This window comes from Bos indicus x Bos taurus, chromosome 2, assembly GCF_003369695.1.
Source record: "Bos indicus x Bos taurus breed Angus x Brahman F1 hybrid chromosome 2, Bos_hybrid_MaternalHap_v2.0, whole genome shotgun sequence".
NCBI classification, from domain to species: Eukaryota; Metazoa; Chordata; class Mammalia; order Artiodactyla; family Bovidae; genus Bos; species Bos indicus x Bos taurus.
This window is the reverse complement of record NC_040077.1, coordinates 124,406,925-124,430,249: the sequence shown is the minus strand read 5'-3', so window position 1 is coordinate 124,430,249 and position 23,325 is coordinate 124,406,925. Positions and strand designations below refer to the sequence as shown.

The 23,325-nt window shown below is 40.8% G+C and overlaps 1 protein-coding gene across 5 annotated transcripts in view; it reads left to right on the top strand.

The window, feature by feature from the left end:
• The first annotated feature begins 1,008 nt into the window (after positions 1–1,008).
• GMEB1 (glucocorticoid modulatory element binding protein 1) overlaps positions 1,009–23,325 on the top strand; it is a 36,068-nt gene continuing 13,751 nt past the window's right edge. The window contains exons 1-7 of one of the 5 annotated variants that reach the window (XM_027518543.1): positions 1,009–1,111; positions 7,193–7,350; positions 15,577–15,659; positions 16,421–16,545; positions 17,524–17,627; positions 20,206–20,363; positions 21,945–22,076. In XM_027518543.1, coding sequence (XP_027374344.1) covers positions 7,223–7,350; positions 15,577–15,659; positions 16,421–16,545; positions 17,524–17,627; positions 20,206–20,363; positions 21,945–22,076 — 730 coding nt within the window. In that variant the 5' untranslated portion in view covers positions 1,009–1,111; positions 7,193–7,222. Of the gene's footprint in view, positions 1,112–1,428; positions 7,351–15,576; positions 15,660–16,420; positions 16,546–17,523; positions 17,628–20,205; positions 20,364–21,944; positions 22,077–23,325 lie in introns of those variants that run through there. The other 4 variants (XM_027518552.1, XM_027518536.1, XM_027518526.1 and 1 more) reach the window with 4 other exon arrangements.

Sequence of the window (23,325 nt, the reverse complement as noted above, 5' to 3'; positions counted from 1 at the left end):
CTTAATAAAGGTAGCGACCATCTGAGTGCTTCACTCCGCAGAAAGAAGGACCTGAGTTTGCATCCTGGCTATACTACTTACAAGTTTGGTGACCTTGAGGGGTTCATTAATTTCTCTTGGCCTCCTGGGTTTTATCTGTAAAACGGGAGTGAAAAGAAGCTACTTAGTAGAGTTGCCAAGAGGATTATATGAGATAAAGGAATCTTCTTTAAGGCCGGCCAAACAAAGGTCTTCATTTTTTTTTTAGCTATTTTTATTTATCAGAACAGATCTTAGTTCCCTGACCAGGATCAAACCTGTTCCCCCGCCTTGGAAGCAAGGAGTTTTAACTAGTGGACCTCTAGGGAAATTCCCACAAAGGTCTTAATATTTGCTAATTATTACGACTGGCCCCAGGAACTTTTCTAAGCATTTTCAAGTATCACTTCTTTAAACCTATGTTTAAAACTATGTTTATAAACTTCTTTAAACCTATGTCCTAGACGAAATAGGGGCTTAAAGCTGTCAAGTAACCCCCAAAGAATTTATGGGTTCTGACTGGAATCCAGAACCAACTCGCAGCCAGAAAAGGCTTGGCAAACATGCATGTGTCAGAGAGGGCAAAGGAGTTTGCTTACAGACTCTATACTCAACCAGATCTTTTGATTCCGAATTGGTAGTTGGATCATCACTTTTGAAAGTCTGGTAAATGTAAGCTTCATAAACCGGATCTGAGGAGTGACGAGGGGCACGCAGAGTTCTCCAAGGGGAGTCCTGCCTTTGTTCCCGATTGCGGATGAGGTGTCTTTAATTTAGACCACGTTTTCCTCATCCATGAAGTGGGGTTAGAAGAGTTATTAGGGTCCCTGGCGTCCCTCCCAACACTTAATTTTCCAAAGCGGGAGCTACTTGTTCTGATAAAGGCCCCAAACTCTCCGGCTGAAGTTCATCCTCCTCGGGCTGGCAATAGGGACGCGTCCCCTTTAAGGCTCCAGCTCGCCGGCGGCGGCGGCCGGAAGTGTTGAAGCCCGGCCTGGCGGCGGCGGTGGCGGTAGCGGCCGTGGCGGCCTCTGCGCATGCTCCGTCGCCCGCCCGCCCTGGCCGCTCGCCGCCCGCCCGCCCGACGGAGACGGTGAGGAGGGGGAGGGGTGGGCGCTCGGGCGCGGGCGCGGGGTGGGTGGGGGCGGGGGGGCGGGCGCGGGGGCCGCGCGGCGGCCGGCGAGGGCGGGCGGGCGCGCAGGGGGCGGGGGGCTGCTGCCTCCGCGGGCGCCTCCCCACGCCCTGTGCGTGCCGCCGCCGCCGCCGGGGAGCGAGCGGACGTCGCGGCGCCGCGGGGGGGTGGGGGGACGCTGCCGCTGGGTCCGCCTGAGCAGCCGGGCCGCCCCCAGCGCGGCCGGCCGCGCCGCTCGGGTTCGGCCCCCGGCCGAGAGCGGCGGGGGGCCGGCGAGCCTGGCACTGGGGGGCCCCGGCGCCCCCGGACTGAAGGGCCCGGAAGTCCTCTGCCGAGGGACCAGGAAGGGCCGGAGCGACTCCGGATTGAGAGGCCCTGACATCTAGGACCCCGGGGAGGGGTCTGGGGATCCAGGGGGTATCCCTAAAGGCGGGATCCAGGGAGCACCAGGCCCTTTGATGAGGAGCTGGGGATGAGGCCTGGGTCGCGCTCGGGCTACCGGGTAGTGGTGACAGGAGGGGGCGGCGAAGAGGGAAGGAAGCCCGCTGTCTGCCCGGGAGGACCTCTCGGAGCCTTGGGGTGGGGAGCCAGGGCAGAGAGTGGGTTCTGCTGAGGAAAAGAGTGTCCAAGCTTCCCGGGGGCGCCTAGAGGCCTCGGCCATTCAGTCCAGGGGAAAAGAGGCAGGTGCTTCCCTGAAGGCACAGTGACAGGTCCGGTAAGCAGGGGACAAGGAAGAAGAGCTCCAAGGGAAAGTGAGCAGGCCTCTACCTTCCCCTAGATGAGGGGGCGGTAGGAAGACACCTCAGAGCCTCCAGAGGAAGGAATGAGAAGGGTCCAGATCTGTGAGGGAATAAAAGAGAGCTTGGAGTACCTCATATAGGTAGAGAGCAGGGTGATGTGGCCTGTCGCGGATGGGGAAACCTGAGTTTTTGAGGACCGGAGAGAAGATGATTGTTGGAAAGAAGGCTAGCATATCCCTGCTTTCTAAAACGACGGGGGAATTGGCCTGGTGTTTCCTAATTGAGGGGCAGGAGAGTTGAGAGCAGACTCTTGAGGGTCCTGGAGTGTGATCCATCCAGACTAAGACACTTCAAGTCTTGATCATGGGAAGTCTTGGCTGTCTGAGGAGGAGGAGGAGGCATTCTCTCAAGATGAGAGAAATTCAAAAACACTTCCTAACAGACACAAACAGGGGCCTTAACTCGTGTTTATTTAGGAGAACCAAGAAGTGGCATTTTCCTCCTTAACCTGGAGGATTAAGGAAAGAGAGGATCAGCTAATTTTAGTCTCACAGGATTCTTTTCTCTCTCTTTGCTTATGGAACGTTTGGGGGACTTTTTCATTAAATTGTTGGACTGACCTAACTTGTCAGCCTTTTATCAATTATGTGTATTTAATCTCTACTGACTTGACTTTTTTCATTAGTTACCTGTTAGTTGCTTACTCGTGTTTACAGCAAACATATTGAATAGCCAACTTGTACTCAGCTTCATGGAGTTAGTTTGGACTGTGTTTTGTTCTTGTCCTAAGAAGAAATCTCCTCAACTGTAGTATGTTGACCCTTCAAAAAACCCTTTTTGCAATTGCTTCTCCAAACACCTACAGAGTGGTCACTATTAAGTGATTCATCCGAAACTTCATTTGCTCTGGCTTTTTACCTCAGTGATCTTGTGTAGTAATCTGTTGGCTTCATTACATCTGGTAGCACCCTGGATCACCTAGTAAATACATGAAACAGAATAAAGAAGGAAAAAAATCAAGGAGTTTTGACCTCATGTAATAATAAAGTTTTTAAGTTGGAAATTTCTTAGAATAGGCTACATAGTCTACCAAAATTTAAGTATGAAACAAATACATTTTGGAGTTAGAACATTTCAGGATATATGGTATTTCTATGACTCCCTCTCAGCTACCAACTGTCATGTTCCTATGATCATGGACACTTGTGCTTACATCTTGCCATGTGTTTTAAACTTTTCAGAACACAAAAATGAATTTAATCCAGAGTAGGTCAGGTATCATTGATTTAATTTTTTGATAGTTTACGTGAGTAGTCATGTAGTTACTTTCAAGGTGTCTTGTCTTTGAAAATAACTACAAATAATTCTTCCTTTTCCAGAAGTTTGACATATTTCCCTTATGTGTGTTCTCTAGAATTACAGAATGTTGTGTGATTCCACAATGAATACTCCAAGGTCCCATCCATAAAATACCCAAAGGAGCAACTTACTCATCTTCCCTTAGTTTTTGTTGCTATAAACAAGAGCCACTTTTCAATTTACACTCAGTTCAAAGAAATGACCTTCCAATTAGCCAGTGTAGTCTGTAGAGCTGGTTAGGGTTTCTTGCTCAGAATATGGTATTTAGGATAGTAAGAGTTATTCAACCCAAACTTGCTTCTCTGAGGAATGTAAGAATTGCCATGTGGGATCAGACCTGTGTCTCTGACTGACAATGAGAGACTTATTGTGGATGATTATAATTATCTTTTCTGGTAAACTCTCAGAAGGTTAGAGAAACAGCCATAATATTGCTTTTGAGTTCCAAGGTGTGGGAGGGGTAAGAAGTAAAATATGAGTTCTTATTGAGGAAAGTATTAATCAAGAAGTTAGTCAACCACTTATTCAGAGTATTGTAGAGAGAGAGGACTCAACCTTAGGGTAGAAAGTTGAACTAGAAGCATCCTTCTAATTTTGCTTTTCTAACCCATTAATTTACCTATGCTGTTAATTTAACATTTAAACCATTTTTTTGAAGTAATAAATTATCTACGATTGTTATATGCTAAAGTATTACATCTTTTAAATTCATTGCATATGTAACAGGATAGTGCTTGACAATAAGTAAGTGTCTGACAAATGTTAGCTGTGATTATTTCAATTCATCCTACATTTTTATGGTTCAGACTTTAAAGATATTGGTCGGTTCACTTATTCTAGGATTTGATGGCATTTTATACTTCATCATATCCCTTTTGGCATTTTCTAGACTCAAAGGTCCTAATCATTTAGGTTCTGTTTCTGGCAGCCAGCCAAACTGGTCCATTGATTCCGCATCCCCCCCACTCCAGTTTTAAACTTTTAATTTACAGAAGTTCAGATTGTATATTCTAGTATCTTGTAATTACTTTTTTCCTCTACTGTATGACAGTGTCACATATCTCTTTCCCTTCTGTAGTTCCTTAAGAACAGATACCATCCCTTTTCATATCTAAGGAGCCTAACTGTGTCCGATGTGATTTCTCCCCATCATTACGGCCAGTTCAAGCTTTCTAAGCAAATTTATATCTCCTAAATTAAAGAAGTAGAAAGTTCTAGAAGTCTTTTAGGGTAAAGTGAGTCACTGATTGCATGAAAATTTATTACATACCTGCTGTGTACCAGATTTCCTTAGAAAGTTTTAGGTAGGCAGTTTTGTAAATAGAAGTCTGATATTTGAAAACTATTGCACTTGTGGCCCTGGGCACTGAGCTAGCATAGGGAAGCCTGTTAAAAAAAGTAAAGCTAGCTTTTCTCTCCCAGGATGCAGTCTGGTGAGGAGAGACTGACAGAGTGGGCTGATGGTTGTGACAGGGATGCTCCAGGCGCTGAGGAGGCAAAAAGACCCCCTCAAATCTAGTCAAGGAAGTCACAGATGGCCTCTCTGAAGAAGTGATGTTTTAAATGTCACAAAAGTATAGCAGTGACTTGCCAAAAAGGGCAGAAAAAAAGAATTCCAGGTAGAGCAAGTAAGTGTGAAGGCTCAGGTGAGGAAATATGGCATGTTTGAGAATTTGGAAAAATGCAGTGGCAGGAGCCCACAGTGTGAGAGGAAGCACTGTGGGAAGTGAGGCCAGCAGGGTGGGCAGGGGACAGATTTGGTGGGTTTTGTAAGCCAGGGTGTTTGCACCGTAATAGCAGCAGAGGGAATGCCCTGAAGAGTTTTTTAAGTGGGGGAAATGGCCTTTAGTTAGATCATTTTGTCTGTTATCTAATGAGTTGGAGATCCGACCAGAGGTTAGGATACTGATGAGAAGCAGCTGGAAAAATCCAGGTAACAGTGTGGTGGTTCAGCGTATGATGGCAGCACAGATGGAGAGAGGAGGATGGTTAAAAGAGATATATAGGTGATAAAATGGCTAGGATTTATTTGGTGGTTGGTTGAATTTAGAAAGAGAAGAAAGAGGAGTCAAAAATAGCTCCTTAGTTTTTGGCTTGAGAAAATGGATGGAGGGTAGTGTCATTTACTGAGGCAGGGAACCTAGGGGCAGGTTTGAGAGGGAACATGCTTTCAGTTTAAGATGCCTAAGATATTTTAAGAGGTTTTTAGATATAGGAAGTGTTGAATCCAGGAAAAAGTTTGAATGTGAGAATCATAAAGGGCAGGTCTAAGTCATATGTGAGGAATTTTAACTTGGTCAAACACAAACAAAAATTGATTGAACTGCTGTATGTCAGTGGCTACAGTGAACAAGGCTGTAGGAGACAAGATTTTTAGAGAAGCAGCACCTGTCTTCACAGTGTGGTCATGGAGGCAGATGTATGTTCAGTTACCTGCTGTACAAGGTACAGTGCTATTAAACTAGGGGAGGGCGGCAAGCAAGTATTGGGGGCCTACAGGAAAGAAAATGGGGAGCTAGAGGCTTTGTGGAGGAGTGAACTTTGAACTGGGCCTTGAAGGGAGAAGGTGATGAGGGAGAAAGGAGTTTGGGGCTTACAGAATAACAAACGTACAGAAACCTATACATGTTACATGTCCAGAATTTAGTGAGAGATTGATGTGGCTGGATTTTAAGATTCTTGGGGTATTATAGTTGCAAATAAAACTGGAAAATTTGGGGAGCCAAATGAGGGAGACTTTGAGTGCTGTGTTAAATATGTGTATTACAGGCAAACAATTGCTGTGGCAGAGCTGAAATGTGGATTTGGTCATCTTGAGTACCAAATACATATCCATTGTGTGTCTAGGCACAGTTCATTGCAGTCCTAATCATCTTCAAATACTCACATATCTCAGTCAACACAGTACTCTTATCTGTATTCTCTTACATGACCCTCTCCTTTCTTTTCAGCTGTGAAGACTAACAGCTGCAGAATAACTTAGGACCCTCTGAGTTTTCATAAAGATGGAAATAATGCTTTGAGTTACTTTAGAGTCAAAGATCTTTTGGTACTGGACAGTAGTTCCCCCAACAGCTCTGCAAGTGAAGTGTCAGGCAAGATCCTATCTCCATTCAGTTTGAGGCAAAGAGGTATTAAGATGTTCCTGGAGGTCATACAGTTGGACACAGCATTTATTAAACAGCCATACAATGCAAATCATCTTTCTTTTTCCATGCAACTTAGTTTCAGAACACTTGATGAAGTGTAATGGCTGGTTGCAAAGAAAACAGATGATTCTTACTTTCTAAGCACTTAGGATGGAACTAGTAATGTGCCATATACCAGCTCTCTAGAATAAAAAATACCCTGATTTGTAATGCTTGCCAATTTCTTTGGTGTATATACTCCTAGCATCACTGATTTCAAGTTACCAACTTGATGTTGCTAAACCGGGAGTTGCAAAGAGATGTACACAGTTGGCTTCCCCTGTGACTCAGTGGTAAAGAATCTACCTGCAGTGCAGAAGATGGAAGAAATGCGGGTTCAATCTCTGGGTTAGGAAGATCCTCTGGAGTAGGAAATGGCAACCCTCTCCAGTATTCTTGCCTGGAAAATTCCATGGACAGAGGAGCCTGGTGGGCTACAGTCCATGGGGTTGCAAAGAGTCGGACCCAACTGAGCACACAGGCACGTGCACAGTTGGTTCTCAGGAGCTGGTGGAGCTGCCTGCAGCGTACCACTGGGTGAATCACACGTACTAAGAAAATCTCCAGTCGCTAGTGAAGTCCAAAGGCATTTCTGTGAAAAGATGTCTGCCCCTTCTTACAATTCCCATCTTTTTCAGGAGACCATGATCTCCAGGATGCCCTTGGAATTAATAGTTATTATATTGCTGTTCCTTTCCTATGGTTGTCATCTTTTCAAATCAGACAAAATTACTGGTGCTTCTTATTTCTGACAGCATTCCCAGCTATCTGACTTCATGTGAAAGATGGCTAATGCAGAAGTGAGTGTCCCAGTGGGAGATGTGGTTGTGGTACCCACTGAAGGAAATGAAGGGGAGAACCCTGAAGACACTAAAACCCAAGTGATCTTGCAGTTACAGCCTGTGCAACAAGGGTAAGTGACCAAAGATTGGAATATTCTGAAAATTTTGGGGAGTTTAGAGTGGAGATATTGTAACTTTAAGGTGATTTAGCACAATGGAACATTCAACATCAACTCTCAGAGCTAAGTTTTCATCTCTATAATATATTGTGTGCTATATTTGTCATTCAGTACTTATTACAACAACTGACTGTTTCCTCGTCTCTCGCCCTCTACTCTGAGTTCCTTGAGGATAAGCTACATGGTTCCCTTATCATATTTATCCACACTTTAGCGCAGTGCCTTGGTACATGTGGTACTTTTGCCAAAAGAGATAGTTACAGTCAGGGGAGAATAGGCAAGGCAGCTATAAAAGTATTCCTACCAGAAGTTCTCTGGGCCCTCATGGATGGCAAATTATCAAGCTTAGTCTATTAAAAATATGTGTATCAATCGCCTACCATTATACAACATATCACAAAGGTGTTGAAAGCAATATAGCACATGGTTCTCACCATCACGAAGCTTGCAGTCTAGTTGTGCAAAGCAAAACTACATGTTTATAAATAGAGTGATCACTTACATGGCAAAATCTAAGAAGTGCCAAGTGGCATGCTTAGGATGTGCTTTTGAATTCAGAGAAGTGATTCAGAAAATCACGATGGATTTGAGAGAAGAGATAAGATTCTTAAATGGGCTTGAAAGGTAAACAGGAATTAGATCTCCAGAGAGAAGAGGGGGCTAGTTATTTTATCTTGGGGAATATATAAAAGATTTAAGGATCAGAAGTATTCTACGGGCTTCCCTAGTGGCTCAGATCGTAAAGAATTCACCTGCAATGTGGGAGACCTGGGTTCTATCCCTGGGTTGGAAAGATCGCCGAGAGAAAGGAACAGCTACCCACTCCAGTATTTTTGCCTGGAGAATTCCATGGACGAGGAGCCTGGTAGGCTACAGTCCATGGGTTGGCAAAGAGTCGGATACGACTGAGCAACTTTCACTAGGCAAACACACAATTGGCCCTCTGTATCTGTAGGTTCCACATCCTCAGATTCAACCAACCTTGGATGGAAAAAAAATTCCAGAAAGTCCCAAAAAGCAAAATTGAATTTGCCACACACAGGCAACTATTTATAAGCATTTACATTATATTAGATATTACAAATAATCTTCAGTTCAATTCAGTCACTCAGTCGTGTCTGAATCTTTGCAACCCGATGGACTGCAGCACGCCAGGCCTCCCTGTCCATCACCAACTTCCAGAGCTTGCTCAAACTCATGTCTCTTGAGTTGGTGATGCCATCCAACCATCTAATACTCTGTCATCCCCTTCTCCTCCTGCCTTTAATCTTTCCCAGCATCAGGGTCTTTTCCAGCGAGTCAGTTCTTCACATCAGGTGGCCAAAGTTTCAGGTATTGAAGTTTCAGCTTCAACATCAGTTCTTCTAGTGAATATTCAGAACTGACTTCCTTTAGGATGGACTGGTTGGATCTCCTTGTACTCCAAGGGATTCCCAAGAGTCTTCTCCAACACCACAGTTCAAAAGCATTAATTCTTTGGCACTCAGCTTTCTTTATAGTCCAACTCTCACATCCATACATAAGTACTGTAAAAACCATAGCTTTGACTAGATGGGTCTTTCTTGGCAAAGTAATGTCTCTGCTTTTTATTTTTTATTTATTTTTTAATTAGCACTATACTTTACTATAAATTAAAAAAAAGCAGTTTCAATGTCTCTGCTTTTTAATATGCTGTCTAGGTTGGTCATAGCTTTTCTTCCAAGGAGTAAGCGTCTTTTAATTTCATGGCTGCAGTCACCATCTGCAGTGATTTTGGAGCTCAAGAAAATAGTCTGTCACTGTTTCCATAGTTTTCTCATCTATTTGAAATGAAGTGGTAGGACCGGATGACATGATTTTAATTTTCTGAATGTTGAATTTTAAGCCAACTTTTTCACTCTCCTCTTTCACTTTCATCAAGAGGCTCTTTAATTCTTCTTTGCTTTCTGCCATAAGGGTGGTGTCATCTGCGTATCTGAGGTTATTGATATTTCTCTCTGCAATCTTGGAGAAGGCAATGCAACCCACTCCAGTACTCTTGCCTGACAAATCCCATGGACGGAGGAGCCTGGTGGGCTGCAGTCCATGGGGTCGCTAAGAGTCGGATACGACTGAGCGACTTCACTCTCACTTTTCACTTTCCTGCATTGGAAAAGGAAATGGCAGCCCACTCCAGTGTTCTTGCCTGGACAATCCCAGGGATGGGGGAGCCTCCTGGGCTGCCGTCTATGGGGTCGCACAGAGTCAGACACGACTGAAGCGACTTAGCCGCAGCAGCCTGCAATCTTGATTCCAGCTTGTGCTTTATCCAGCCCAGCATTTCACATGATGTACTCTGCATGCATATAAGTTAAATAAGCCTTGACGTACTCCTTTCACAGTTTGGAAGACACCACAGTGAGAAGCCCATGCACCACAACTGGAGAGTAGCCTCTGATCACCACAACTAGAGGAAGTCCACGCACAGAAAAAAAGACCCAGTTCAATCAATAAGTAAAAATTATTAAGAAAGAAAGGTCAGAAAACTATGGTTATATTTTTAAAACTAATAATAAAGAGTCCTTATCTTTTACAGATATATACAAATGTCTGGGATTTGCTTCAAAAAAACTTCAGGAGTGGGCAGATGTAGAGATGAAATCAGACTGTCCATGTGTTGACAACTGTTGAAGCTGGGTGATGGATGCTTACATGAGGGTTCATTATCATATTTTCTCTATTTGGAAGTATTTTTGAAATTTCCTATAATAAACAGCTTTATAAGTTATCAAGATAGGCTAATAGGCTGACAGTTTTTTAATCATTAATTAATTTTTAATCATCTGATTTATGCAATAGCTGATCTAAAGTATATGGGAGGATGTATGTATATTATATGCAAATACTATGCCATTTTATAAAAGACTTGCACATCTGTGGATTTTGGTATTTGCAGGGGTTTCTGGAACCAATCTCCCCACAATACTGAGGAAGGACAGTAATCCAATCCCGGTCTACTAAGTCATGTACCTTGCCTTAAAAAGTTCTAGGGAAAAACTGTTAAACTATTAACCTGTCTTGATAATTTAAAAAGCTTTTTATTATAGGAAATTTCAAATATACCTCCAAATAAAGAAAATATGATAATGAACCCCCGTGTAAGCATCCATCACCCAGCTTCAACAGTTGTCAACACATGGCCGGTCTGATTTCATCTCTACATCCGCCCACTCCTGAATTTTTTTTGAAGCAAATCCCAGACATTTGTATGTATCTGTAAAAGATAAGGACACTTTCTTATTAGTTTTAAAAACGTAATCATAGTTTTCTGACATTTCTTTCTTCTTTAATAATTTGTATTTATTGACTGTGCTGGATCTTTTTTTCTGTGCGTGGACTTTCTCTAGTTGTGGTGATCAGAGGCTACTCTCCAGTTGTGGTGCATGGGCTTCTCACTGCAGTGTCTTCTCTTGCTGGACTTCAGTAGTTGCAGCACACGGGCTCAGTTGCCCCATGGCATGTGGAATCCTCCTGGACTATGGATCAAACCCACATTCCCTGCATTGGCAGGTAGATTCTTAACCACTAGGCCACGAGGGAAGTCTGACATTTCTAAATATTGTTAAGCATAAAGGAGATATTCTAAGGTCTATAAAGGAAAGTTGATATAAATAATGTCTAACATATAGAGTGTCTTAAATTTTTATTGGCACCACAGATTACGCATGCTTATTCAAACTCATTTGGGAATTTTATTTTGATACACACACACATACTTGTCGTCGTTACCTTTTGAGGTACAGTAACATCAAGAAGAATTAAAGGTCAGGTTCTTCTGTCTTTCCTAAAGTATTCCAGTTGTCACTAGTCCTATCCACAGTGGAGACAGAAAAAACTTCTCTGCTGCTTCGAGACTTAATTCTTTTGAAGATTTGGTTCCACTTAATTTTCTGTTGGTCTTTTTTATTTTCCAAATGATACTGTCTTATCTGGAAACCTGGCATTGCTTGATTAGGTAGAGGCATCTTTGTCCAACATACATTGACTTCCCAATCCACTGTCTACAGTGAATTTTAATGCATAAGCTAGTGAATAAACATTTTGAGGTATTGCCTTTTTTTGGGAGGGGGGTGGCTATTGCATTTTGAGATGTTTGTCAGTTGTATTATTTAATTATTTTAATATTTTATTGGATTTTAGCCTCATTTTGTAAAAATGAGCAGGGTACAAAAACAGTGATTTTAGTGATGAGATATACAGGTCTCATTTTAATTTTAATACACTTGAGACAAAGGTGAAAATTATCAGGTGTCAGTGTTCAGCCTCATCATACTTCACCTGATGGGCTGTAATTCAAGTGTGAAGGAAATAAACAATCAAAAGGTATGCATACATCGCTAGGAATAAATTGGTAAAGATTATATTTAAAAGATGTGAGAGTTGGACTATAAAGAAAGCTGAGTGCCAAAGAATTGATGCTTTTGAAGTGTGGTATTGGAGAAGACTCTTGAGAGTCCCTTGGACTGCATGGAGATCCAACCAGTCCATCCTAAAGGAAATGAATCATGAATATTCATTGGAAGGACTGATGCTGAAGCTAAAACTCCAATTTGGCCATCTGATGCAAAGAACTGACTCATTTGAAAAGACTCTGATGCTGGGAAAGATTGAAGGCAGGAGGAGAAGGGGGTGACAGAGGATGAGATGGTTGGATGGCATCACCAACTCGATGGATGTGAGTTTAAATAAGCTCTGGGAGTTGGTGATGGACAGGGAAGCCTGGCATGCTGCAGTCCATGGGGTCACAAAGAGTCGAATGTGACTGAGTGAGTGAACTGACTGGCTGGCTGATATTCAAAAGGCAAGAAATAGAGATTTTATATAAGTATTGTTAAATTTCAATATGTAATTCCTTTTGCCCATCATTTAATTTTTTTACATATATGACACTTTATACTTTCCCAAATATTCACCATATACACATTTTCAGGGATACGTATGAAGCAAAAGTAGAGTATAACCTGACGCATTATATAAGGTGATACTTTCATAATGATACTAAGTTAAAATATATCCACATTCATGTTTTTAAGAAAATAGAGATACTAAGGTGAGTGAAGCAAGGTCACTCAGTTGTGTCCGACTCTTTGTGATCCCATGGACTGTAGTCTACTTGGCTTCTCTGTCCATGGGATTTTTCAGGCAAGAGTACTGGAGTGGGTTGCCATTTCCTTCTCCAGGGGATTTTCCTGACCCAGGGATCGAACCCAGGTCTCCTGCATTGCAGGCAGACGCTTTACCCTCTGAGCCAGTAGGGAAGCAGGTACTCAGGTACTGAGATACTAAGAAGATTTTTTATTCTGGGAGTTTTTCCAACAAAGAAGACTTGTTCAGTGTATGCTTTCTTTTTAAAAACAAAAAAGATGATTATTAACCTTTTCAAATAAAACCTTTAAATATACTTTGGAAATTCTCAGAAGGAATGAAAGTACTAAGATTCCATTACATTCTTGACTTTCCAATTCATTTTGGATTCATAAGAGTTTTTATCAATGAAAGGACTGGTGATTTTAATACTACATAAATTTACTCAGTGTGCTGAGTGGAATAGTTCAGTTTGAGGAATAGTGACCTTACTTTCCTTATGCTCATATCCCTCCCTAGTGGGAGGTTTAAAGTGTTAGGAATATATATAAACTCAGATCAGTAGGGTACCCCTTAGCTTATGTAAGAATCCCACACTCAATTAATCAGAATAGCTTTCCTTAACATTCAAGATAAAAAAAAAAAGTATATTTTCAATTTTCAGTGAATTGGAATACAATAATGTGGCCTTAACTTTAAAACTCTTAAACATGTATACCATATGTACTATATATTATACTATTTATATGTATTTATATGCACACATTATACTATTAGTGAAGTTAACATCACAGTCATTGTAAATGCTAATAGTAACTGACTTGTACTTCACCGATCCATAATTACCACTTATTATTTGTAGCATAATAATTTGTGTGCATGTTTTATACTTCAATTTAGAGTGTAAGCTTCTGTGTTCTTGGGAAAAAAGGATTTAGTATATCATGTGTTCTCAAAGAATGTTTGTGAATTAATAAAGGAATAACAACAATCATAATAAAATTTTGGGGTGATTATTAAAAAAAGCTCTAGTAAACCTAATTTTGCCTTACGTTGATGATTCAGAAGGCTATTGATATCTTATAAATCCTTAACATTTTAAACATATTTTATGATTTTTGACTATAGTTTTAGTAAGTATAGAGAATTAAGCTAAATCCATCACTATTATGAGTTGCTTTAGAAAGATTTTCCCTGATAAAATATTTTGCCTGTAAAAATACAGACTATGCCCCAACTTCCCAAGTGCAATTTACTGGTTGTTGAAATTATGTATAGACAAGAATCTATTATTTTAAAGGATTTTGTACTTATTGGTCAATGAGCTTACCAAATTTACTTGAAGTAGAGGTATGGTTTTATTTTTTTCTTGTCTGTGCTGCATGGTGGGATCTTAGCTCTCCAGCTAGGGATTGAACTTGGGCCACAGCGGTGAAACTCAGAACCCTAACCACTAGGCCTCTCAGGGACCTCTTAGATTATGCCCAAGGAGAGAAAGAAAGGTAAATAAGTAAATAGTATTAAATATTATAGTTGTTGTGGCAAAAGCCTAAAGTACAGTTGGGTCACAGAGGAGGAATTGGATGATTATACCAGAGGACTGAGATGGAAGAAAAAGCACCATACAGGCTGCTGATTAAAAAACAAACGATGGGGAAAGATGTTCTGGGAAGAGGAAGAAGAGCAAGAACAGAAGGGATAAAAGAAGATGGCAGTTTGGTAGTATAGGGGCTTGGGTTGTCTGGTGGGGGTTTGGTGAGAATTGAAACCAGGGACCAGATCATGGAGGGACTTAAATACCATATTATGTATTTGGGGCTTTATTTCAGCAGCAAGGAGGAGATTCTTGCAGGGTTTTGCAGAGGGTGTTACCTGATCATTCTGGAAGGAATATAGAAGATCAGGTTGATGAGAGGAAACTGGTTCAGACTAGAGATGACGCAGCCTGAGTTAAGGCAGTAGCAGTGGAAATAGACAGGGAGGGTGTTAAGGACGTGTATCTGGCAGGACTTAGTGACTGGCTGTGTGGGAGTTGAGGAGGATGAAAAGGGAGAAATTTAGTGTAATTTCCAGGCTTCTGTTTTAGGCTACTGTGTGCTGAGTAGTGCCATTTACAAGGATGGGAAATATAGGAAGAAGAGTAGTTTGGGAGGTGGGAGAGGAAAGAGAACTTGGTTATTTTAGACATAATTCATTCAATCAAGTCCTATGGGATGTTCCAGTGCATTTATTTATTAGCAGTTAATTGTGTCCTGCTGTGGAATTCAGAAGGGAGGTCTGTGCTAAAGGTGTTGCCATCAGGGAGGGAAATCACTGATGTAAAGGGGATTGTTCAGGCAGTACTTCAGGATAGCAAGTGCAGTAAATAGCATGTTAGGCTTATTGTGGAAATTAAACAAAGGATGTCAGTGTTCATGTCAGGTTATCTGAGCCCATTTCTTAGAAGGCAGAAACACTTTGGAGAAAGAGTTTTCCTTAAGTGGTACCTTTCATTACTGCTAGTTACTTTGGGCATAATCGCTCTCTCTCTTTTTTTTAAAAAACTAGGCTCTGCTCATATCTGTAGTTTGATTATGATGCCTTAAAAAATGCTGAAGTGTAAAAATGGCTAAAGTGCCTAGATTCCAACAAGGGACATCAGCTTCTGTAGTCAGTAAGTTCTTCCTGGTTTGAATTGTCTAAAGGTATTACTTTTTAGTCATGTTTGGATAATTCTATAATATGTTACAAGTGAAGCAACAATCTATGTCATGAACTTTTAAAGTTAGGAAGGGATAAGTCTGGTGTAAAATACAGGTATTTTACAAGTAGCAGTGTAAATAGAGTAGCAAGAGAAACTTTTCCTCTGGGATGAGGAAGGTTGTTGATTCATTTCCATGATAGTAGCTGTTAAGCAGTCTTGGGCAGCCTGGAATTTAGATACATTGGGGCTTGAGTCAGAACACTAACATCAAGTTGTAAAGTATATTATTTTATTCCTTTTGAGATAGATTAAAACAAATTTCTTAACCCCGTGCTGTGGATATTAATATTGTCGTGATTTATGTAGTTTATTGATGGACACTTTTACGACAGGATTTATGAAGCTGGATCTGAGAACAATACGGCAGTTGTGGCAGTAGAAACTCACACAATACACAAAATTGAAGAAGGGATTGGTAAGTCCTTTTGTTGTTCTAGTACTTTTTTTTTTTTTTAACCACACTTTGAGGCATGTGAAGCCCTCTGCAGTTGGAAGCGCAGAGTCGTAACCACTGGACCCCCAGGGAAGCCTTGTTCTGGAACTTTTAACCTTAGCCTCCTTGGTTGAGATTTCTTGCTTTTTGTGCCTGATTTCCTCTTCCCGTCCCCCCACACCTCACTACCCAATGTGCTCTACTGGTGCTGTAGCCATCAATTCGATGATGGTACATCAAGAGACACTGCGATCTGCTAGGGCTATCAGTTGATGTTTAACGTTAGTTTGCTAGGGTTACTGAAAAGACTTCTCATCAGTCTGTCAAAGAAATTGGAGTCTCAAGGTTGGTGTCTGTCATTAGGGAAGTTGCTGATGAGGTGCTGATTGGAAGGCAGAGTGGAAAGAAACTGAAGAGGAACTCTGAAATTAGTCAGACTTGGCGTTTGAATCCCATATTCTCACTTAGCTGTATAACCTTGGAAAATCCCTTCACGTTTCTGAGTCCTATACAGGTACATAGGAAACCATGACCGCCTCACAGGATTGTTTTAAGAATTAAAAAAGATTGAACCTGTAAAAACACATGGCACAGTGTCTGGCACATTTCTTCCAGAAGATTCCTAAACAATACGAATCACTGTGAACTGTTAGCCCCTCAGAGGAACCAGGAGACTAGAGCTGTTGAATTAAACTTTAAAGAAGAGTGTTTGATAAATAACTGATATTTTTTCCATTTGCAAGATGCAAGCACTATAGAAGCAAATGAGGATATGGAAATTGCTTACCCCATAACTTGTGGGGAGAGCAAAGCCATTCTCCTTTGGAAGAAGTTTGTATGTCCAGGAATAAATGTAAAGTGTGTCAAGGTAATTGTCTTTTCTCCTTGCTGGGGTCTATTTTGGGGCTCCTTGTTTTCAAAGGGTATGGTTTTAGAACCTCTTCTTCCCCACCATTTCAGTGTTCTTAATTTTGTAGCGTCCCTTTGTGTCACAGTTTAAAAGAAAAAAAAGGACTATGGAGTGATACTGACCTGGGTTCAAGTCCCACCAGAATACAAGTCTTTTGAGAGCTGAGAATTTGTCTGTCTTCTTCACCATTGTATCCCTAGCACTTGGACTAGTGCTCTGAATATTTATCAGTAAATATTTTGTTGAATGAATGGAGTCTCAACTCTATCACTAGTTAGGTGACCTTGGTCAGGTAATATTTCAGAGCTTCATATGTTAAAATACAAATAATTATACATACATACGCACACAGTAAGGTTGTTGGAAGGTGAAATGGTATATGTAAAATGCCTTATACTAGTGTGTAGTTTGGCAGAATTTCTTCAAAATTATTACTGATGAAAATAATCTTCATGAGAGCACAATGTGGAAATAATTGCTTATTCTGTCTCTGCTGGTAGCCACAGCTCTACCCATAGGTAGTAGGCACCGTCAGTAGCATCGTCTTGGAATCATTAAGGATTACAGAGTTTTGAGGCTCTGCAGTGCTGTTGGTTTCTACCATCCTTTTTCTTTCTACCAGATCCTGAATCTTGTCATCAGGGCTGGATAGATAACTTCAGTTTATTTTAATAGCCTGTGCAATATCAAAACCATCTGCTTGATTCAGGACACAAATGGATTTTATATCCTAATCAATATATTAACACCAGGACAGGGCCAGAGAAGGATCACCTCCTCTAGCACAATAGGATGGGAAGATAGAGAATACAGGCTATGATGAGAGATGTCATCTGGGTATTGTTTTGTTTGTAACAAATAGAGTTATGTCTTTCTTTCCCTCATGGCCTGCCTAAATTAACATTGGATTATTTTGGACTTTTCCTTTTACATTAGTTCAATGATCAGTTGATCAGCCCCAAGCATTTTGTTCATCTGGCTGGCAAATCCACCTTGAAGGACTGGAAGAGAGCTATTCGTCTGGGTGGAATCATGCTCAGGTGAGCTCTAATAGCAAATTCACACCTTTGAAGTGACTGTGGGGTACTTAATCATGGTAGAATCCAGAGAATCCAGTCTTTCCTCTCCAACTTGAATTTTTATTCTGTCTGAAGGATTGGCTTGAACGATCCATGTATTATTTGACCTTCATCAACTTGTTCTTAAAATCCCTGTGAGAGAAGGAAAATTGAATTAAATCGATTCCTTCCAGCATCTAGGGCAAATTCTTGTGATGTCACAATGCTGGGTAGGCTCGTCTCTGTGCAGAGAAGCTCAGGAGTAGATGACAGTCTCGCTTGAGATCACTCAGCATAGGTGGAGCTAAGCCTGGTGCTAAGAAAGAGTGGCTACCATGGAGATGTAGGCTGACGGACAAATTCTGGGATAATCTGGTAAAGCAGAAGGTTGCTGTTCATAAGAAACAGTTATGCACAATGAATGCAATCCTTGCCGTCATTGTGCCATAGAAATAAACGTTATTTTTTTTAATGCAAATAGTTTTTTAAAAAATTATTTATTTCTTTGTGGCTGTGTGCTGGGTTTTTGTTGCTGCCATGTGCTTTTGCTAGTTGCAGTGAGTGGGGCCTACTCTCTAGTTTCGGTGCACAGGCTTCTCATTGCAGAGCATGGGCTCTATGGTGTGCAGGTTTTGGTAGTCGTGACATGTGGGCTCACTAGCTGTGGCTCGTGGGCTCTAGAGTACAGGCTCAATAGTTGTGCTGCATGTGCTTATTTGCCCTGAAGCATGTGGGATCTTCCAGGACCAGGGATTGAACCCGTGTCCCCTGCATTGCAAGGTGAATTCTTAACCACTGGACCTCCAGGGAAGCCCAGAAATTAGAATGTATAATATTCTCACCAATTCTGTTTTTGCAGCAAGTTTATCATAATTTCATCCCCTACCCATAAAATTAACATTATTTTCTATCAGTAGCAGTCACCTATTGATAGAAAATTTTAAAATGTGGTCAAGAATTAAAAGTTCTCCGCAGAACATGTATCAAGAGCCTTAAAAGCCTCTTACTCTTTGTCTTCAATTTTTTAAGGAATCTGTCTAAAGAAAAATCTACAGTACTTATAGAGATTAAAGTATAATGGGGTTTATTGCAACATAATTCAGGATAGTGAAAATTACAGTCTGCTTTAATACACAGTCAAGGTAATGGCACCCCACTCCAGTACTCTTGCCTGGAAAATCCCATGGACGGAGGAGACTGGAAGGCTGCAGTCCATGGCGTCGCTGAAGGTCGGACACGACTAAGCGACTTCACTTTCACTTTTCACTTTCATGCATTGGAGAAGGAAATGGCAACCCACTCCAGTTTTCTTGCCTGGAGAATCCCAGGGACGGGGGAGCCTGGTGGGCTGCCATCTATGGGGTCGCACAGAGTCAGCCATGACTGAAGTGACTTAGCAGCAAGGTGTATCTGAAGTAAATTATGGCTCATCTAAATATATGGGTTTATACATTAAAATATTCCTAAAGATTTTTTACGTGGAAAATTGCTTATAATGTAAAAAAGAAAACAAAATGGACTTTCAGTTAATTTAGTTGTTTTAAAAAATATATAGGTAAGTAAATTTAGTGGAAGAACATATGCTAAAATGTTGACATTATCTTTGTTTTTTTTGACATTATCTTTGTGTTGGGGGATTTTTTTTTTTAAGGAGCAATTGTTTTCTTAATAATTTTTATATTTTCCAGAGGAAATGTTAATTTTTTTCTTCATGTGTTATCTATATAGTCAGAGGCATAATTTTGAAAAACTCACTCCAGATCATTTGTATGTGTTAATTATTAGTTGAATGAAATTGGAGGTGAATACCTTTAACTTTTCTTGTTGTTCTTGGGTTGTTTTATTTGGCGAGATAAATAAGCATATGCCAACTCTCCCCAAATATAAAAGACCCAGAGTGCCTAAAAAATCTTCAGCGAAAGCCAAGTAACATTATAACATAGAGTTTACTCTAATTAAAATATCCTATGGTTTTGCTCCTAGCCTATAATAACAATGTCTTGTGAATCTAGTTATAAGGACATTTTATAGTGGGGGTTTAGTGTAATCAGCTTTGCTCTGTATTTATAGGAGAGTTATTTCTTTTTTTTTTTCAAAGGAAAGACATGTGCTGAAGTTTTATGTCTCCAGAAGTGGCAACAGATCTTGCTGGTCTACAAGTACTAACATTTCAGAATCTAACCACAAAATTTGAATCCGCCTGTGCCTTTTCTCAATTGTGCTGGGATATGAGTTAGTCTTTTCCCCTTTAGGGTTTGGTTTCAATGAGATTCTATGGGGAAATTTAGCTAGTGTCACAATTATATGTCTAAAACTTAGTGATAACGGGAAATAAAAGAGAGTACTCATAATGAGTAGACTAGGGAGGGAAGAGGAGTGCTTGTACATGTGGGCAGGACCATGAACATTTTATTGCCCCAGTTAGAATTTTTGCGACCTAAGGACTTGAATACTATTAGGTTTCACTAATACATAGAACGGACTCCGCAACTTTGTCTCTGTCCCCTCCCTGTACGTGAAGTACAGGCTGAACTGGTACTTCTTGTCTCTCTTTGCACAGGAAAATGATGGACTCCGGACAGATTGATTTTTACCAACATGACAAGGTTTGCTCCAATACCTGCAGAAGCACCAAATTTGATCTTCTTATCAGCAGTGCAAGAGCTCCAGTGCCAGGACAGCAGACAAGTGTGGTGCAGACGCCCACATCGGCCGATGGTAGGGGGTAGGAAACCACCTGAAAACCCATTGTGTTGCTCAGTAGTACTTTTCCCCTCGTTCTCTTGTGTGTTTTTAATTCTCATGAGTGTTGATGGAAGATATGGTAATCTTGGGTAGGAGTCCACGCTTTAGAAAGAACTCTGTTTTCTCCCAAATGATTCCTACTGGCCAGTCCTCCTTCCTTGTTTCTGTATTACAATGCATGGTAAACGTTAGAAAGGGGATTCATATGAGTTTATTTAACAGTTTACTTTGGTGCCAGTGCTGCTTGGTATATCTTTGAAATTAGATTGTTTTGAAAATCCCTGGCAATTCTGATGGTCAAGGCAGGCGACTGGATTTAGAATGGTGAATGGTTTTCAGCTGTTGAACTGAGAAGTCTCAAAAACAGTGTGTCATTGACTGGGCTGGACTCTGGAGACTCTGCTGTGAGAGTCAAAGAGCTCTGTCTGGGAGGAATCCAGATAAACAAGCTGAGACATCTTCACAAATGAGATAGGGTGTGCACACACTTCAGTATTGTTGAGTTTGGAATGAGGGCTCTCTAGGAAATTTGAGGTTATTATTAAGGATTTAGTTGAGCTGGAAACTTAGCGCAGCTAAAGTTCTTAGAATGTGTCTAAACTACTTCCAGGAGACTTAAAAATATGCCTGACAGAGACACAGAATGCAGTGTAAGGAAGGCACTGTGCTTTAAAAATGACTTCGCAAGGTTTCTTTTGGTCAACCCTAAGGTTCTGTTCCCAACCTAACTGCTGGATGAGTAGAAGCCAAATCTCACTGAGTTTCTTTTGGGAAAGTATAAAATATCTAGCAGTGTGAATATTTGGTGGTATGACACTTTGACTTGAGAAGTGAAAAATGCTGTGAAATTATCTACTTTCTGTTTATTTTGCTGAACCTTCTTGATCATCTATATTGATATTTTGCTTGTTTACTGATATCCTTCACAGTGGAGAATCCACATTTTATATTTCTGTCTGGATCAGTTTGATTTTTCTCAATTCTCTTTGTTTAAAACCTTAATATTAAATCGATAGCCATAGGTTTTTCCTCTGTGAATCTGCTATTCATGGATCTCTTACCTGATTTTTTTTTTTTTGGTCTCATTTATCTTGCTTTCTCTTACATCAGCTGATAAGTAAGTTATAGCAACTTCACATATTCTAGATGGTTAGTATCAAATACACTTGGAGTAGGGCTCTTGACTAAGCACCATAATTTTCTTTTTCAATTATTTCAAGTCCTCCTCATCCTCACTAAGTCTGGGTACAGCCTGGCAATCATGCCTACCTTCTGTCTCTTTCAAAAATATAATTGCTCAGATTGCTCTTTTGTGATTTTGTAAGTTATCTTTCACTTTCTATTCAGAGTAAGAAGAAAGCATTTTCTGCAAGGCAGGTTTTCTTTAGGAAAGCCAGTGTTCATCCTGGCTTACCTAGGATTCTAGTTTTTAATATAGGGACCTGCAGACAAAAGGCCATAAGTTAAATAGCAGGATCTCTGGCTGTCTGAGAAAGGATAGCTGTGACTTTTTCATAAAATTCACTGGCCTTCCCTTTAATGCACTGCTTTTAGGTAGCATCACACAGATTGCCATCTCAGAAGAGAGCATGGAAGAGGCAGGGCTGGAATGGAACTCGGCTCTCACTGCTGCTGTCACCATGGCCACAGAGGAGGGCGTGAAGAAAGACTCAGAGGAAATTTCAGGTACTATCTATGGCGCGCAGATTTCTTGCAAGGTTTTGTAATTCTTATCACCATTATGATTATGGACACAGAAAGGCTCTTCATTACTTGTGCTGGTCTTTCTTATGCATATTAATACTAATTATAGCTGCAAACATCTTATTTGAATCCATGTAACAGCCTTGCAAAGTTAGATTTTATGAAGAAATTGAGATTCAGAAATGTTTAGTACGTTGCCTAAGACCAATCACACAACTGGTATCAGAGCTGAATTCAGCTGTTTCGCTCTGGAGTCCATCTTCTTATGCTGCCACACTGATTCCAACTTTGGCACATTCGTTAGATAAACCAAACTGCAAGATTTTAGAAGAAAAAATTAGCAAGCAGGTGGTGTAGATGATGATTAATGGTGATTCACTTAAAGGGGACAGGAGAAGCTTTATATCGTCTTTCATTAATTCATTTAACAAATGTTTATCGCTGCCTGTTTTTAGCTGGCACTGTTGCTTGATCTAGATAGAAAGATAAAAAGACATAACCTCTGCCCTCAGGGAGCTTATACCCCCACCTATTCAACTATTTCATTTTGGTGTTTTTAAGTATAGGATTAGAGGGAGTATGTCTTTAATTTATTTATTATTTAACTTTTGAAATATTATATATTAAAAGTGAAAAGTGCAAGTGTTAGTCACTCAGTTGCATCTGACTCTCTGCAACCCCATGGACTGTAGCCCACCAGGCTCCTCTCTCATAGAATTCTCCAGGCAAGAATACTGGAGTGGGTTGCTGTTTCCTACTCCAGGGGATCTTCCCAACCCAGGAGATGAGAATGGCTACCCACTCCAGTATTATTATCTTTAAATTATTTAAATAAATGTTTTAGTATTTAATATTTAATTTAATAGTTTTATTGAAGGAAGATACCCATTCCCTGTAGCCAGAGGTATGACCCAGTGAGGTAATTATCACAGTTACCTGGAGTCCAAATAGTTATGTACCAACTCAAGGTGGCAGCTGGTGTTCCAAAAGCTTCTTTTCTTCTTCCAGAAATGCCTGAATAAGAAATCATTGGAATTCTCTGGTGGCCTAGTGGTTAGTATTCTGGGCTTTCACTGCTAGGGCCTGGGTTCAATTCCTGGTCAGGGAACTGATCCCATGAAGCCACACAGCATGGAAAAAAATTTTTTTTTGAACTTAACATTGTAGAGCTATACCTAAGCATATGTAGCATCCCTTATTTGTGTGCTCAGTTGTATCCAACTCTTTGTGA